Below are 18,289 nucleotides of genomic sequence, written 5' to 3'. Positions count from 1 at the left end.
AAAGGAGCTCGAAAGCTCCGAAATAGAAAACTACAGGCTCTGGAAGCTGGGTAGGTGAGGCCGCACGCTCCATTCATATCGTGTTTTCTTCATTTCAATATTGGATGAGGGGTGATGTTAGGTACTTCAAAAGTGACTCTCGTTCATTTTGTTTTTTGTTTTTTTTTTTTAAATATTAAATAATAAATAAATATACAAATTCGTTAGTAATAAATTTGTAAGAAATTAAAAAAAAATGTACTAAATACACTTTTAAGACACTTTTTAAGAGGAAACTCGCATTTTTCTTTTCTTGCATGAATGGCCTCTACGGGACCACGCGTACCTTTCCTATCAAATTAACCCAAGGGTGGGCCATCTGTGGCTCCCTCTTATATACCACGGCCGCGCATTTATTTATTTTTAAGAAGTAAATGGTCCCACCGAACCCCACATGCCACCTCGGTTTTGTTTAAATAAATGGCCCACATTCCGTGTCTGCCTTCCTGCCTGCCTGCTGGCTGCTCCGACCTCCGTATGCTTTTTGTGGCATTTCAGGCTCGGCGTTTGAGCCCAACTCAAGTGCTTCGTACATACACCACGGTATCTCGGCTGCTCCGCCCACTATTTTATTGATTGAAAAGTGTGTTAGAAGGAGCGAGTACTTTTGTTTTTGTTTACGTGTGGCGAGTGGGGTTGGAATTCCTTCCGTGTCCTGGTCGAGAACAGACGTCCCATGACGTGGTTAACGTACGCTGAAAGGACGTGTAATTGTAATGCTCACAGCGTTCTTTTTATTTTCCTCTCTTTTCGGTGGTCTCCGAGAGTCATTTATTTAGTAAGCTATTGAAAACAGAGATTATTAAAATTAAATTTATAAATTAAAGTAATTTTATAAAACTTATTACATCTACTTTTTTAATAAAAATAATTTTATAATTTCATATATTATATCAAATTATATCAATTTATATATTTATTTTTATATAATTTATTTATAACTATAATATTTTTTAATCGAAAAATATTTTCATTTCATCTTATTTTATTATTATAATTTTTTAATATTTTTATACAGAATATAATAAATAATTTAATTTTTTAATTTTTTAAATAATAAAAATATTATAAAATATTATTTTATTAAATTCGTTTAAAACTATTTTATTTTATTTTACCATCCAATTCAGACCTAAATAATAGTCTTAAATTATTATATTACTCTATTTGATTAATTAATAGTCACGTAGAGTTTTTGTTACTTAGTCGAGGTTCATGCACGAATTTTAAGGTGTAAAGGGAATGGGAATATATAACGTGTTGATGTGAATTTTTAAATTCTTTAAATAATTTAAGCTAATGTTTGAAAACTAAACCAAACTCAATAATCTCAATTCATCGTTATAATCTTTTTAAATTTTAATATAAAATATAATAAATAATTTAATTTTTTTAAATTTTAAAATAATAATAATATTTTAACAATATTTGATCATCTCAACTCAATTCAATTTAACATTCAAACGTAGTTTAAAATTGATCTTTTCAAAAAGGCAATTTAATATTTTAGTAATCTTTACTTAAAATAATCGGAAAATATCTGTCTTTTATTACCTTTTGAGAATGTTATATTTTGTCATCTCGATCTGAAAATTTTCAGCGATTATTTATTTAACTATAGACATATTAAGTTATTTAAAGTGACATCTAACAAAATATATTAAATACAGAATATTAACTGTTAACTGCTTTACTTTTATCTACGTCTCTGTACCACATCAAGAGCTAATCCACCGAACACTATTTGAAAATTAAAATGGCTCTTCTATTTAAAAATAAAATGTTCTAAAATATTTTTAAAATTTTAAGAAATACTTTAACAATAAAAAAAAGTTTCATAAACTAGAATCATAAATTAATATGATTTAATATATTACGTCAAATTGTAACTCTATGTTTATTTTAAAATAGATCGAACGTATTACATGAATCTATATTAGTTTATAATTTTATTTTTATAAAAAAAATTTATAGCTAAATCATAAATTAATATGATTTAATATAGCTAAAAATTTTATACTACGATTGTAATGCTACATACAATTTTGGAGTACCCAGGCGTCACACAAATCTTTAAAAAAATAATAGGGTTCATTGTTAAAAATTAATTTTTGTATATGTATTTCATATTTGCTCAATTTTTTAAAGTAATTGTACTGTGTTTGCGTATTTTAAGATTATAAATATTATTTATCTAAAAATTTTAATGTTAAATACAATGATATAGTATATAAGTCTCAAAAACTTATTTTATAAAATTATTTTTTTAATAATAAATCCTTATTTTTGAAAAAATAATACCTAAAATTTATCCTTCTTAGTACTATTCATGCGTGAAATAAAGAATGTAAATTCATAAAGGTGGTGGGAAAGACCCTTTGGGCCTTAAAAGAGAGAAATTTCAAAAAGAGCGGTGCAGCGCCGCTCCATTTGACTGTCATGTCAAATCAATCTTTTTCTTAATTTTTTATCATGTTAAAATAATTTTAAAAAATATAAAAAAGATATATTAATACATTAATAATTATTAATTATTAATAATAGTTCTCTATTATTAATTATTAATTATTAAATATTAATACTAATTATTATGAGAAATTAATATTTTAATATTTGATGAATCAATTATGGTTCTTCATCTTTGGTCAACTACTGTAGCAAAAAGTCTAAATTATTTTAGAGATACCTAATCTAATGTGGAGTATTTTTGGCACTAACTATCTAAATTTTAACTATCCTTCAACTTTGATCAAGCCAATAAAAATGCTGTAAAGTGTACATTTTGACCATGTACCATTATTTCGTAATTGTAATTTGGACTATACAATATTCCATGCTCCCCCGAAATAAGCACGAAGCTTCAAACATGATGATTAAGACTGTGTTTGGATGTTGAACTAAGTTGAGTTGAGATGATAAAATATTATTAGAATATTATTTTTTAATATTATTATTATTTTGAAATTTGAAAAAATTGAATTGTTTATTATATTTTATATTGGAATTTGAAAAAATTGTAATAATAAGTTGAGATGAGTTTAGAGGAGTTTAAATTCCAAACGTACCCTAAATGCCACGCCTTAAGATTCTCTAATCATTAAGATTCATTTTTATTTATTTATTAATAAATTCTTATTTTTGTAAAGTAAAGTAAATCACTAAATTGTAATATAGCCTTGGTATAGCAATAAATAAATAAATAAGACTACACGTCCAACCCATTTTACACTTAATGCTTTTAATCATAGTGACAATTGCATAGATTTAGCAAAACTTAATGAAGAAGTATAGTGGCGTGCACGTCCAACTAGTTCTCATTCTCGAAAAGGAATATGAAACAAACACTAAAGTGGTTGGCCGATACTCAGAAAAATTACTAATTCATTTAATTTAGTAAGAATAAAACAAAAATAAATATAAATTAAAAAAAAAAATTAAGTATGATGAGCGGTGTATAAATAATACGTAGAATGGCTCTTTGACCCAACCCGTTTTCTTTCATGCTTTCATCCTATCCTTCTTGTCCTACAATTTCATATGTTCCTTTTGTTTTGTTTTAATTTTATTGTAATTTTTAGATAATATAAATATTTAGTAATTTAATTTGCATATTATTATTGTAGGTGTATAATTTTTTGTATGTGAATTTCAACTTCTTAAAATTATATATGGGCTTTTAACCCGACTAATGATATTTGTTAAGGATTTTTTTTTTTTGGACTTCCAATATTCATATTATAATATTTGAATAGAGATTCTCTCTAATCGTTTATTTGAAGTAAATGATTCGGATGGGGAAAAAATAGACACGTTATTAAATGTCTCTATTTGTTTATTCTGTTAAAAATTTGGAAATTGTATGGCTCATATGATATTTAAATTTTATCTGAGATTAGACCAAATAATTCATCAAACAATTGTAAATAATTTATATTTATAATTTTTAGGCATTAAAAAGACACATATACACCACAAGAAGTAATTTTCAGTTACTTCTAATTTATTAAAATGCATCGTTTTGCCAGACTTGTAGTGGTTTAGTTATTTTTTATTGTATTATTTTAATAGAAAATACTTTAGTCACAAATAGATTACACAAAAGTAAATTTTACAAACTGACGTGATTCAATACAATACGTTAGTTTATTGTATTACAAACTAAAATGGATCTAACACAATACGTGAAGCAACGTCAATTTATAAGTTTACTTTTTTGTAATCTGTTTGTATTTATAGTAGTTCATTTTGAATTATTTACCTTTAGTCACAAAGGAGTTACACAAAAGTAAATATTCAAACTGACGTGACTTGATGCAATATATTAGATTGTAAAGTTACTTATAATGTAAAATAGATCTAACGCATCACGTGAAGTCACACCAATTTAAGAGTTTATTTTTATATAATTTGTTTGTATATTTAACATTTTCTCTTTAATTATTTTGCCGAACTCAAAACAGCTAAATTTGAACCAACATATTAATAAAAATGATCACATCCGAGCATATTAAATTAAAAAAAGTTAAATACAATACAATAAAAATGAAGCCCCTGAAAATCAACTCAAAACGAGGGATGGATGTTGATATGAATGGATAATAATGATTACGTCGCTTTACAAAATGATGGATGTCCATATCGATCATGGACATGCACCATAATTATTATGTTAACATGAATGCTCCAAATTGGTCCCCCCATTTTCATTAGCCACCTCTGCATTTAAAATTTTAAAGTATGCATGTATCTCTCCCAAGGTAATGAAATACATACACAGCTTTTGCTACAAAAAAAAAAAGGTTTGGTGTGCAACACACCAAGACACATTATAACTTAAAAAAAAAAAAATCAATCATTTTTTAGCATAGCTAACTTAAAAGGTTTTCACATCCGTGGTGTATTGGGTATGTTAAAAGATAGAGAATACTTGTAAACCGGTCCGCTGCTTGTCTTCAATAAACAAGCCTCTAATAGTTGGGCGCCACGTAAACCTTTTATTTTAATTAATCTGCATTTGCCTACACTCGATTAGAGACCCCAAATAGCCCTCCTGTGCCTCCCTCACTTCTTCGTCTTCCACTCTTATCACATTCCCAAACAAAGATCTCGACCTCCACACTCGTCCTGGCGACAACTCGACCCCCCGATGGAGCTCGTATCTCGACCCCACACTCATCCCGACAGCAACTTGAACCAATTGGTGGCACGGATGGAGCTTAATTTCCATAGAAAACTGGGAGATCTCCACCCCTAAACTAAATTGATTCTCACTATTTTTCTACTTTACCAGTAGTTTTTTAGGTTTTTGATTTTTTAATACAATTTATTTGTTGCGAGGGGTCGATTTCCAGCCAACTACTTTACCAATAGTTGTAAGGGGTCTCCTTTTTTTGGCTGTGAGATCTCGACCGCTAAACCAAATTTGCATCTACTAAAATAAATTTATTAAATTTGCATTTGCAGTCAGTTGTGGGTCTTTCTCATCTCTCTCATCAGCCCCCTTTCTTTGGTCTTTCAAATTTATGCATACAAGCTATAATTTTTGGTTTAGGGGTCTGCTTCAATAGTTTAGGCTCCTATAATTTTGCAAGATATGAACACAAATTAAATGCATTTAGGAAAAAATGTGAAACATAACGAACTCTTACAATTGGTATAGGATTCTGATATAGCTTGGAGAAATATTGAATATTCATTAATCATGTATTATATTGTATCATAATTGTACAGAAAAAAATATTTACTGCAATATGTGGATCATGTGGATATGTTCTATAGAAAGTAGAAGACAACAAGAATTATGGAAGTTTCTTTGAGATTTATTCACCACAAAGAAGATGCATGATCTTGAAGTTTGGGCTTGGGTGGTGGATTAAGATGGTAGCGGTGGAAGACAGGCTCAGCAAGGAAGAGGAAGAGATGAAAACACGAAGTGCTCTTGGGCGAAGTCAATGAGGGCTGCTTTTGCTTGGAAGTGTTTATGTGTAATGGAGTCTATTTCTCTTATAATGTATTTCCTTACGTGGCAAGTAGTGAATAGAGGGCTGCTATTCTCCGTTTATTAGCCCGACCGTTGCAAAGCTACTCTCTAAAAAATATGCGTGCTAAATAGATTTTCTCATCCAGTAATAAGTCATTTTATTATCTAGTTGGTGTGAACCATCCACATCATTTAAATGATAAATTTTGATTTATGAGATTTAAATTTTAAAACTTATATTCAAAATCAAATTATTTCATATAAGTGTTTTATTATGTATATTCTATACATTGACTTGAAAATAAAATTATTCTAAAGTAATAGAGTGCGTAAGATTTGCGCACTTATTTTTAAAAAAAGGGACAAATTTGGGACCTACGTGAAAAGTTGTTTTAATAATAAATCTCATTTTTTTAAATAACATACTACATAATATATTTAGTAATTTAATCAAGTCCCCCAATCTCCAATAACTAAACATAACGGGTATTCGTCATATACGCAAGAGTTGCTGCCATTGGGCCGAAGGCCGTTGGCACCGTCGTGGTATTATTCTGAGTAGATGGGTTGGGGTTTTGGGCCCTTAAGCTTATTGGGCCTGGAATGAAAATTGTTATAATTACCCGTTGGTAGTCCAGATAAGATGATCAAAGGCCCGAAATTCGGGCAAATTTTGCGCTCGGTTATATTCAACATTCAAAATATTTTTAGCCGGGCCAATCCGCCAAAATCATTTCCCTCCAATCACATTCAATACTTATTGGTCACGCGGATTAATGCCTCATCCAACGGCCACCACAGCACATCGCCCCCTATAAAAACCTTCAATCTTCACTGCAAATACCGAAAAGACGCAGAATAGAGAGCAAGTAGCAGAAGATGTCAGGAAGAGGGAAGGGAGGCAAGGGATTGGGAAAGGGAGGTGCGAAACGGCACCGTAAGGTACTGAGGGACAACATCCAGGGCATCACCAAGCCCGCTATCCGACGACTCGCGAGGCGTGGTGGAGTCAAGCGCATCAGCGGCCTCATCTACGAGGAGACCCGTGGCGTTCTCAAGATCTTCCTCGAGAACGTGATCCGCGACGCCGTTACCTACACAGAGCATGCTCGCCGCAAGACTGTAACCGCCATGGACGTCGTCTATGCCTTGAAGCGGCAGGGCAGAACCCTCTACGGCTTTGGGGGCTAAGGAGGTTTGAGTTCCTGTGATTAGATGGCTTAGAATTAGGGTCAATTAAAATTGGGGGTTCATTGTATCGGGCTTAATTTGTTGACATGTCACTGAATCGAGAAATGAACCAACATCACTATTTAAGTTCGTATTATTCTCTGCGAAAGTGTCTTGAATCTCTCGAGATGTTATCTAAAGTTAGATACTTGCTGTTGTTTGGTTTCCGAGAAAGTGTTTGGGAAAAGGAAAAGGTGGCGTTGTTTCTCAAATGTGTAGTTAGGTATTGACTGCCTGGAAAAACTAAAAATTCCTTCAAATCTGAGGTGCGCTATAATTTTTTACGTAAACAAAATTTTATTGAAGATTAGGATAGGCAAAAACTAAATGTAGATGGTATATATACAAAAGCTATACAAGAAATTCGTAGAAATTTATTTTATTTAAATCAACTACAATCGAGCAATGAAAATAAAATGAAGTAAAGTATTGAAAATCAATTTCTTAAATGAAACGATCGCCTTTCATTAAAGGCAACAACAGCAGATGAAATCTGTTTTGGGCGGGCGGGGAATTTAAAATTTTTTGTTTTCGTACAACAGCAGTTGAAATCTCTTTAGATTTCACAGATCTTCGGCTTCGTTTGTAACTATAAGGCCGTGATTGAATATTGAAATTAGTTGAGATGAAATGATAAAATATTATTAAAATATTATTTTTTAATATTATTATTATTTTTAAATTTTAAAAAATTGAATTGTTTATTATGTTTTATATTGAAATTTAAAAAAAATGTAATAATAAGTTGAGATGAACTGATAATCCAAATGAAATCTTAAGTTATCTTAATTTATCTTACTTTATTATTACAATTTTTTTAAATTTTAAAATAATAATAATATTAAAAAATAATATTTTATTATTTTAACTTAACTCAAATCATTTCAATATCTAAACACAACCGAAATCTCATTTCCTGGGAAAATATGAGATTGAAGAACACGTACACCGAACCTTACTTTTTTCTAGCATTAAAGCCACAAACTGTGAAGGTTTCGGTGAAGATTTGTTTTCCTGGCCGCGAGCTGAAGGCACCAAACCTAGCTATATAACGGTGAAGATTTGTTTGTGGTCTTCACCGAAATCGCCTTCAGCTCAACAGTAAAGCCACAGACGGTGAACAAGAACACCGAACCTTACCTTTTTATCTTGGAAAAAAAACCAACAACAGATTATAGGAAAACACTACGATGTCCACTTATTTTAATATCTCTATTTGACCATTGATTAATTTTTTTTTTATTTAGTGATTAAGAAAGTGATTTTAAATATATTGATATATATATATTTTTTTAAATATATTTAAATATGTTAGAAAAATGTGAAAACAAAAAAGAAAAAAAAAACTTTTTACCGCCTAGCGATCAAGTTGGGACGGTATAGTAGTTGCACCCTAGATTATATATCTAGTGTCGTCGAAAGAGTTGGGGAGAAATCTCAAAATGAAATTTACCATAATCAAAGTGAAATATGAGAAATAGCTTAAATTGTCGAAATGGATATGAAATCCACCGTTATTATACAAAACTTAAGAAATGAGTTTTATGGAAAGCGTAGAATCGGTTTGGAAGAAATATTGAAATGAAATGCAGCATTTTTCATGGAAATCTTGGAAATGGCCACTAGAGTATTGTCAATGAACTAGTCATTACCAAGTTCAAGTCTAAATTTTACATTTTTCTGAATTAAAATCTCTAATTGAACTCACCAAAGGCATATTTTGTTAGCTTTGAGCTACAGTGAATTCTTCTCCCTAGCTATTCTTGGCGAGTGATTGTAGAAGGAACAAACTCTTATTTTATTCTTTTCATCACTTTTCTCTTTGCACTTTATTCTCTTCTTTCTTCGTGCTGGAAGCTTGGAAAGTTGAAAACCCTCGCTCTTCTCTCCCTCTTCGCTCCCTCTTCTTTTCGTATTCTTGGAAATTTCTTGAATTTCTGATTTTCCTAGTTCCCATCGTCCCAAGATTTCTGATATTTGTTGAGTCCCACACCACCTTAAGAAAGAGACAATGACAATGAGAGGAGGAAATTAATGAAATTAGGGCCAAAACTACGGAAGAAATCAACAAAGAGGTGGTCGACTTGTGGAGTTTGGGAGGGTAGTGGAGGCAAAACAACATGTGGTTTCTGGAACAATGTACTATATAACACTGGAGGCAACAGATGGTGGGAAGAAGAAAGTTTATGAAGCCAATATTTGGGGGAAGCCTTGGCTGAACTTCAAGGAGTTGCAGCAGTTCAATTTCATTGCTGAATTCTGATGCCCCTTCAGGCTCTATTGCTTAGAGCACTCTTATTGGATTAGCTAAAAGTTAAATCTATTGAATATTTAACTATTAGAGAGTAAAATATGCTTACAATGGATTAGCTAAATTTCAAATATTTAGAATTTAGCTACAGTGACTTTCAAAATTTTTTCCAAATTTGAAGGTTACTATACATACATCAAATACATATTTTATTAATTATTTCTCTCTCCCTTTCTTTCCATCATATATTTTATCACAATTGGTATATTAATTTAAGTTAGTAATATATTAATTTAATAAGAATGTGATTATTAATTAATATATAATAAGTAGAATAGTAAAATATGATAAAATAAAATAAATTAATAATTAAAAAAATTAAATATTTTTGAAATTATTAGTTATTCATTGTTATATAATGAATAAATGTATAATCTAATGTAGAAATTTGATGTGACTAACCAAAACCAAATTCATCTTATATTATTTTATTGTTATATAATAAAAAAATAGCTATTCCAATATGGAGATTTATATGAATGGAATATCTAAAAGTCAAATTTTTCTTACATTCATAAAAAAATATCCTTTAACTTTGGCTAATCCAGTAAGAGTGCTCTTAGCTAGGTATTAATTACATAACACTATTGGTCTGTTTTGAGTTGAAATGTTGATTTTCTTGTGGATCTATTAAGACAGCTAGTTGACTTTAACTGTTAATAAAAATAAAAGAGTTAAGAAATTGAATGTCCTTTCCAAATTGATGCTTCCATTGGTTTGGAATTATGGGTTTTGTGCATAAATGCATGTAAGAGATAACTTCTAAACAACCAAATTTTGACAATTTTCTCCTTATTGAAGATCTGATTATTATTTAATATCGATGAAAAATATGATACATGGCATATAGGTAACGGTCAAAACTTAATTGATTATGCAAATTGTCATAACTTGGTAGTTTAGAATGCGAATGGATAGTTTTGGTAGTTCAGGGAGCAAATTGAAAAAGAAGGGTATCTGAGGTTGCAAAATGTAAATTTTGCTTTTATTACACCATCCACAGCCGTGTTTCAAGCACCATATTTATTTATTGGCATAGCCTTGTAAAACAGAGTCTTTGGAAATATTGTTTATTAATATGGCAATGCTTCTATATGAACTGGTTAAGGTAGGATCTTTGATTCTGGCGGTGCTCAATTTATGTCACTAATAATATTTCCTTGGTATATTTAGATGACTGAAGATCTTCAAGTTGAGATGAAGTAAATATGAGCACTAAAGGCATGTTCCTATGAAATAAATGTAAATAAATCTTATCCAGAACAGATTCTGAGCCTTTAATGTATAATTCTGGATATGATGAATTCATCTTTCCCTGTGACAGTATCAACTCTTTGAAGAGTTGGGTGGAAGAAAGGTTGGCATCTTTGTATATGTAATTATTGGGTGTGAAAGGTTGACAAAATGTATTTATTGAATAATTAGGTTGAAGAAAAAAATATATGAAGTGTATTTACCAAAAAAAAAATATATATATATCAAATATTATTAAAATATATAATATTATATTATTATTTTGACTTTAAGATGGCTAGTCTAATATAGATTTACTTGACTAAAAATTAATGTTATAGTCAAAGATTAAAATTCTAACCAAATTTTAGACTTGACAATTGCCTATAGTCTAATGGGTTTGGGAAACTTTCCCTTTCTTCTATAATGACGCCAAAAAATCTTGTAATCAACTTCTCTCCTTATCCTTATGTGATTGGAATATATGAGATCATAAAACTCTGTTTTACATGGCTATACGTTTCATCAATACTTAAGTGACACTATTTCTCAGCATTAGAGTAGTCGAAAGTAAACATTGGAATCCGCGTGTGAAACGACAGGCTCTCTTCTTGTGTATTTATTTTAATTTTTTGAAAGTAGTGACATTTGAGAATTAATATGACTATAGCCGTTAGAAAGCGAAGTAACACTGATTTGTTATGAAAATCTTAAGAGGTTAATACTACCGTTGGTAACTTGTGTCGTTGTTTGCGTCGTTTGCCCTTTTACCTTTCCAAAGGTTCCTTGTGAAATAAGTTGCTGGACCTTCTTTACGGATAATTGGCAACATCGAGTCTTCCGTAGTGCAGACCAAAGCAAACTTCCTCCCATGAGCGTGGAGAAGAGTCCGGTGCATTTAGATAATGTGTTTGAATTAGATAATTTTAGATGAGTTGAATAAAATATTATTTTTATTTTAAGATTTGAAAAAATTAAATTGTTTATTATATTTTTTTGTAAAAATTTAAATAAAATTATAATAATTATATAATATGAAATGAGATGATAGGAGTTGGAATTACATTTCAATTCAAACGGGGCCTACATGTATTAATTTGCCTTTGAAAATCGTGAGAAAACAAGTGCAAATCGAAGAGAGCTAATGAAAAATCCGACGATGTTTCTCGCCGTGGAGTCTTGTCTTGTCTTGTTCACGCAGGGGTCATTGACAAGTAAAATGAATCTGCATCTAAAGATGGCTATGGCGGAACAACCGACTTTTGTGGATCCTTCCATTTCTGAATAATAATTAATTTGATGACTTTGGAGCTGAAGTAGGTTGGAAATTTCTCAAAAACTAATCATCTCGTCTAATCTCTGGGCTACATCTTTCTGCGTGGGAATTAACTCTTCTGGGTCAGACCAAAACCCATTTCCTAGACCTTTCAGTCGCATGGATCAATCAAACAACCTTTGTTTTGGTGTTTGTTTTGCTTTTTTTGTTGTGTTCTTTTTTAGCTAAAGCTACAATTCTTTATATCATCTATCTAGATTACTTGCATTTATCACTATTTGAGGAGTAAAATATGAGAATCCTTGTAATTAATTGGGCATAAAGAGAACACGAAAATTAAAAAAGCAAAGAAAATAGGGTCTCTAAATTCAGTAGCTTACGGATACGGGTCCCTTTTACAAGACCTGCCTACATTAATGTCTCCTGCTTCCTCTAGAATCCTACAAGATTTTCAACACTGTAATTACCGGTAAAGGACGTGAACCGCAACCAAACGATATAAATAGGGGCCCCGATATTCATTATAACGCCTAAAAAAAGGGAAGAGAGATCTTTTTGACTGAGTAATGATGCAAACACAATACTTTCACAATAAGATATAAAATAAGAGTATTTTTATAAAATAGTGTTATTTTTATAAAGTATTTTACAATAATATCCCTCATTTTAAAATTTGATTGTGAAATATTTTATGAAAAGTATTGGGTGTTTATCATTTTTCTTTGAGTTAACCCAAGAGATTGGAGTGGCTTGATCAGCGTCAACACTTCATCTGATTACGCCAAGTTCAGCCTATAATTAGCACGATGCTTAGAAATAACCATTCTCGTTTAATTATTGTCAGACTCTCTTTCATATAAAATGCAACAGCAACGGAAGAAATTGAGTTACCCATGCATCACAACCATTAATTCAATTTAAATCCATATATACATATATAATTAGAAGTTTAGAATTAGACCTCTGCTATGATATATTATATATATATATATATATATATAATTTTTACTTGTCTAATAAATTTAAGCTAATGAAAAAATATATATATATATATTTAATTATCTGTTTTATATTATTAATTAATTAATATTTAATCTAAAATCAGCATCCTCAATAGATTAGCTAAATTCTAAAAAATTACTTCAAATTGAAATAGCTATTAGGACATAAAAACTACAGCATTGGATTAGGTAAATTCTAAAAAGATAGACTTTAGTTACAGTAAGTCTAAACTTTTGGTCATATTTGGATGTGTAATGTAGCACTACCAAATCAGTTGTTTATAACTATTATTTCATCTCTCTCATTTGGCTTTTTCTCTTTCTACTGAAATCTATAAAGGAAAAAAAAGGGTCTAATTAAAATTAAATAAATAGGTAGAATGGTAAAATATGATAAAATTAAATAAATTAATAATTAAAAAAATAAAATAAAAATTATTTTATTACTATATAATGAATAAATAGATAATTTAATATGAAGATTTGATATAAATGGAATAACTAAAGTCAAATTCATATCATATTATTTTATTATTATATAATGAATAAATGAATAATCCAATATGAGAATTTGATGTGAATGAAATAGCTAAAGTCAAATATTTCATCTCATATATATTAGCTAAAACTTGAGTTTAGCTTTGATTATTCTAATGAGAGTGGTCTAACACGTTACACATCTTAAGTTGCTGATTTAAGAAATTTCATAACCACTCAAAATTAAATGCATTATATTAGTAGGTATGATTAAAGATAATAAATTTAAGAAATTAAAAAAAAAAAATATTTCTTATGAAATTATCAAGTGCCCGATATTAAAGTTGCCACTAATTCGATGTTGGTTGTAAGGAAAAATGTGGATGATAAAGTTTTTCATCCCCTCTAAGATAAAAAGAAACAACACTCTCCTTGTAGTTCGATATAAATTTATTATTAGCAGACACAAAATTTAAGGCTACGTTTGGAGAGTGAGAATACTTGAGAAGTGTTGAGAATGTTTGTGAATAGTAGTGAAAAAGTAATAATAAAATATTAAAAAATAGGTAAAAAGTAATGAATAGTAAAAAAGTAGGTAAAAATTAATAGTAAAGTAAGGAATAGTCTCACTTGCCAAACACACCCTTAGAGTTCCCTCTAATTATATCATGCAGCAGTTGTTTGTTGCAAAGTTGCCGATAAAGTTTTTCGACCCCCTCTAAGATGAAAAGTAACGCTCATCCTCCAAGTTGATAAGGAAACATTAATGGCCGGGGGCGATACAATATGTATATGCATGACTCATGTTTATGGTGAAATTGTAAGCAAGAGCTCTTTAAAAAAGTAAAACCAGTCCTCTACGTACGTACCGCGTACAGCCGGTCGTGTTGACGACGACGACAGGCAAGCTGTGATCATATATTGAGGGTATTTTGTGGCCGCCCGGCCATGCACAAGACCTCCAGAAGCATAATTTGCATTAGGAAGTTCCTAAAATTGAAATATCTTAAGCCGTCATGCACACTCGAATTTAATTTCCTATACTTCTCTCTCTCTCTATCTCTTTCATAGCAGATCCAATTTCTCTGTCTTTGTGTTTCTAGATGCCTGCCTTTGTCATATTTTTTCTCTTTCTTCTAGAAGCCATCGACGAAGGAAAAGCATTTGTGATCAGAAAAAGAATTGAAAATTAAAAAAAAAATATATATATATATATATCTCGCTTTATACGGACTCCAAAGACATACATAAACTCCAAATACATCCATAAAGAAAAGATCAAAATCTGTGATACCAAGAAGATATATAGGAAGGAAGTTAAAGCCGGATTTTTCCAATTAAGTTCATCTCTTCTCCAAGACAAACCACACATATATACCTCCCCAATCTCCATCTCTCTGATCTCTCTCTCTCTCTCTTCGAGTTTTCTTTTTATACATTCCCTTTGATCTCTTCACAGTTTGCAAGGTAGTCCTTTAACGTTATTCTCCCTTCCCATCTAACGCTCCTTATCCCCGAAATATGGGAGATCACCTAAAGAATCCTCATCTTGAAGAAGAAGATCAAGAAGGAGCGGAAGAATTGGAAGAAGCAGAGGAGGCACTTTCTCTCTGCGACCTTCCACTCAAACCCAACAACGAAGATGAAGAGTACTCTTCCAGCCACACCCCACGATCGCGCTCTGAGACGCCGGATTTCTTCGAGTTCTTCAGCGACTTCAGTTCCGATCAGATGTGTCCAGCCGACGACATCTTCTTTTGTGGAAAACTCATAGCCATCAAAGAGCAATATTTTCCTACTCCGGCCTCCCATCAAATTCCCAAAGCTTCCACCAGTACCGAAGAAAGCCAAACAAATAAAACCACTTTTCGTCGACGATCAGACTCGTTGTCCAAGCTACAAAGGCCCGTAACTCGATCAAACAGTGGTTCAAACCCGGAGCTGATCATGAGGAACAGCCGCTCTTTGGATTATAAAAAACTGCACCGAAGTTCAAACTCTATGATCTCAACCGCACCGGAAATAGAGAAAAACTCATCGGCGAAAAGCGTGCAGGGAAAGTCCGATACGGTGCTCAAAAAGGCTGGGAAGCCTCGGCGGTACTTTTTCATGTTCGGGATGGTGAAGTTTCCTCCTGAGATGGAGCTTAGTGACATAAAGAACCGACAGGTTCGGAATAATCCTCCGTCCACACTGTTTCCAGTGAATCAGAGCTCCGGCAAAGGGTCCTGGAGGTTGCTAAAAGCACTGAGCTGCAAGGACCATGCTAGCGTCGCCGTAACGGCGTCGTTTTGCATTCCACATGCGTGAAAGTTGTCATATATATGCTTGACTCCAGTTAAAAGTTGGATGCAGACATGATCAGGACGGATACCATAATTACGAGTCTCTATTACTTTACGTAGAAGGGAAGATCTTGTACAGTGCCGGACCATGGTTGATCATAGCGTCCAGCTCCTAATTATTATAAATTTATAATTATAGTTTTTTTTTTAAATTAATTGAAATGATAGTTTATATAATTGTTTTGTATTGTTAGGTGGGAATAGAAGTGAATAAAAATTATGATATATAACCCTGATCGAGTTGGTCTCTACTAGGGCTGCAACTCGACCAACCCGCTCCATGTTTTGGCCCGACTCGAACCGACCAGGCATAAAAGCGGCACAATTTGCTATGGGCCGACCTGACACGATATTGGAAGTAGGTAATGATAACCCGAATCATGTACAAACAGATAAAAAAAAAAAACCTTACAAATCCCACTATCCCTATACAATCTGATCAAAATCCAACATCAACCAATACAAACAGAGCAAATTTTGAATTCATGGATAAATGCACAATCTCTATACAATCTCTTTCCTGAATTTTCAAATTTAACCAGCGCTCACTATTACAGACATAACTTGAAAGTATCCTCACTCCATCACTTCAAATTTTCTAGAGAAAATAAAGGAAAATCGAAGTTTGGAAAGTAAGCTAAAATAATGGGAATTAAAAAAAACAAAAAAAAAAAAAGCTAGGAAAATCGAACCCCCGTGTTTGATCCTTTAATGCTCATTCGCACGATGTCTCTTGCACCTCAACGTTGGTAACCAAAACCAGATTAAAGTAACGAAAGCCGTTAGTGAATCTGATGCTTCCTTGCGAATCTCTATACAAATCCCCTTGAAATCTCATCTCTTGAAACGTTTTCGACCACAAACCCATCGAAAGAAGAAGAAAAAGATGAAGAAGAAACTTCAGCAGCGTGATTCTTAGTGGAGGAGCCGACACCACTTATATGCAATTTCTCGAGCAGGGACTCGATGTCGATGTTGTTCTTGATGGTGACATAGAGCCCGGTAATGGAAGCCGCAGAGGTTGCAGATGGCAACGTTGTTCTTGATGGAGGCTAGGGTTTCTGAGTTTTTATTTCAAGTGAGTAAACTTCAAGTTTCAATGATGGAGAATAACTATCCCTTTTTTTGGTCTTTATATCGATTTCAGCAAGTTCGACCCTCAAGCTACTTCAACCCGCTGTTTTGGTCCGGTCGGATCGGGTCATAAGGACGGGCCGGGTCCTAATGTTTTCTACATAGGCCTAGTCCCTACAGTCTAGTACTGCTATTAATATATATATATATATATATATATATATATATATACACACACATATGTTCTTATTTATAGTTATTTATTTTGTCTTCCATTAGAATTTCTGTTTTTTCGAGGTTGTTTTTGTTTTATAGTCATATGTTATATATATAGGAGTCGGTGGTAGAGACAAAAACTGATCTACTTGTTTATATCCTCCACCATTTAATTCTTAATAGCATATATATAAATATATATATATATATATATCAATTGGTACATCTTAATTAATTAACTGCTCTTTTGTTTATTATTTGTTCATTCCTATCCCCTTTTTGTTTCTTGCTGCATGCGACTAATAATCATGATATATATTATTATCCAGGTTTTCAGCAATCGTACACGCAAACACAAACACACAAGAAGCAGACATATATAATAAGTAGTTTAGTTAGGTTTTAGTATTTGCCTGAGAATATTAAAACAACTAATTACTTTATTTTTGTGTGATATATATATCTATATAACATGAAAAACAAATTTTAAATAATTTTTTATAACATATTATTACTTGATTAATATTATATATTATACTTACAATTTTACGTATAAGATATATTTTATTAATTTTATTTTTAAATTTAAATTTTAAATTTTGCAATCTTTAGTATATCAATAACTGATACGTCACTGCATATTATTATATAAGTAAAATTCTATAGTATTATGCAAGTAAAACTTGTAAATATAAATACCATTTTCTTTATTATTTTAACAAAAAAATTACATTACAATAATTAGACGTTTGGTAACGGACCCCTTCAAAACCATCACCGGCCACCTTCACACAAACAATGAGTTAACTCTCAAGTATTATTATTATAATTATGAAGTCTCCGATACCGTACCAAATCAGGTTTGAGCCGGCTAGCCATGGCAGGGGGAATACATGTCTATATCACTTTCAGGTTTTAACCACGCAACAAAAGATAAGATTGTTCAATGAGCTATATAGACAGATAGATAGGTCATACGTAATTGTCAAACACTTCGATGATATCTTCTAGCTAGTCAGTCATGTATATGCCTAGCTATATGTCTATCATCATAATCTAGAGAGGAAGCAAAGTCCACGTACCAGATTGTAAAGTTAAATATATATA

The 18,289-nt window shown here is 31.5% G+C and overlaps 2 protein-coding genes across 2 annotated transcripts; both read left to right on the top strand.

Annotated features, from left to right (window-relative positions):
• Positions 1 to 6,852: 6,852 nt before the first annotated feature.
• On the top strand, positions 6,853 to 7,340 carry LOC121255569 (histone H4). The gene has a single exon (XM_041155941.1). It carries the CDS (start codon positions 6,899 to 6,901, stop codon positions 7,208 to 7,210), a length of 312 nt encoding a protein of 103 aa, XP_041011875.1. The 5' UTR covers positions 6,853 to 6,898; the 3' UTR covers positions 7,211 to 7,340.
• Positions 7,341 to 15,068: 7,728 nt separating this feature from the next.
• On the top strand, positions 15,069 to 15,857 carry LOC121254212. Its single transcript, XM_041154175.1, has one exon. It carries the CDS (start codon positions 15,069 to 15,071, stop codon positions 15,855 to 15,857), a length of 789 nt encoding a protein of 262 aa, XP_041010109.1.
• The last annotated feature ends 2,432 nt before the right edge of the window (positions 15,858 to 18,289 follow it).

This window comes from Juglans microcarpa x Juglans regia, chromosome 3D (assembly GCF_004785595.1).
Source record: "Juglans microcarpa x Juglans regia isolate MS1-56 chromosome 3D, Jm3101_v1.0, whole genome shotgun sequence".
Taxonomy (NCBI): domain Eukaryota; kingdom Viridiplantae; phylum Streptophyta; class Magnoliopsida; order Fagales; family Juglandaceae; genus Juglans; species Juglans microcarpa x Juglans regia.
The sequence above is the reverse complement of the archived record's forward strand: the minus strand, read 5'-3'. Positions and strand labels throughout refer to the sequence as shown.

What these genes read in the sequence shown, in the direction of transcription:
- LOC121254212 (XM_041154175.1), top strand. Translation starts at nt 15,069, where the DNA reads ATGGGAGATCACCTAAAGAATCCTCATCTTGAAGAAGAAGATCAAGAA.
- LOC121255569 (XM_041155941.1), top strand. Translation starts at nt 6,899, where the DNA reads ATGTCAGGAAGAGGGAAGGGAGGCAAGGGATTGGGAAAGGGAGGTGCG.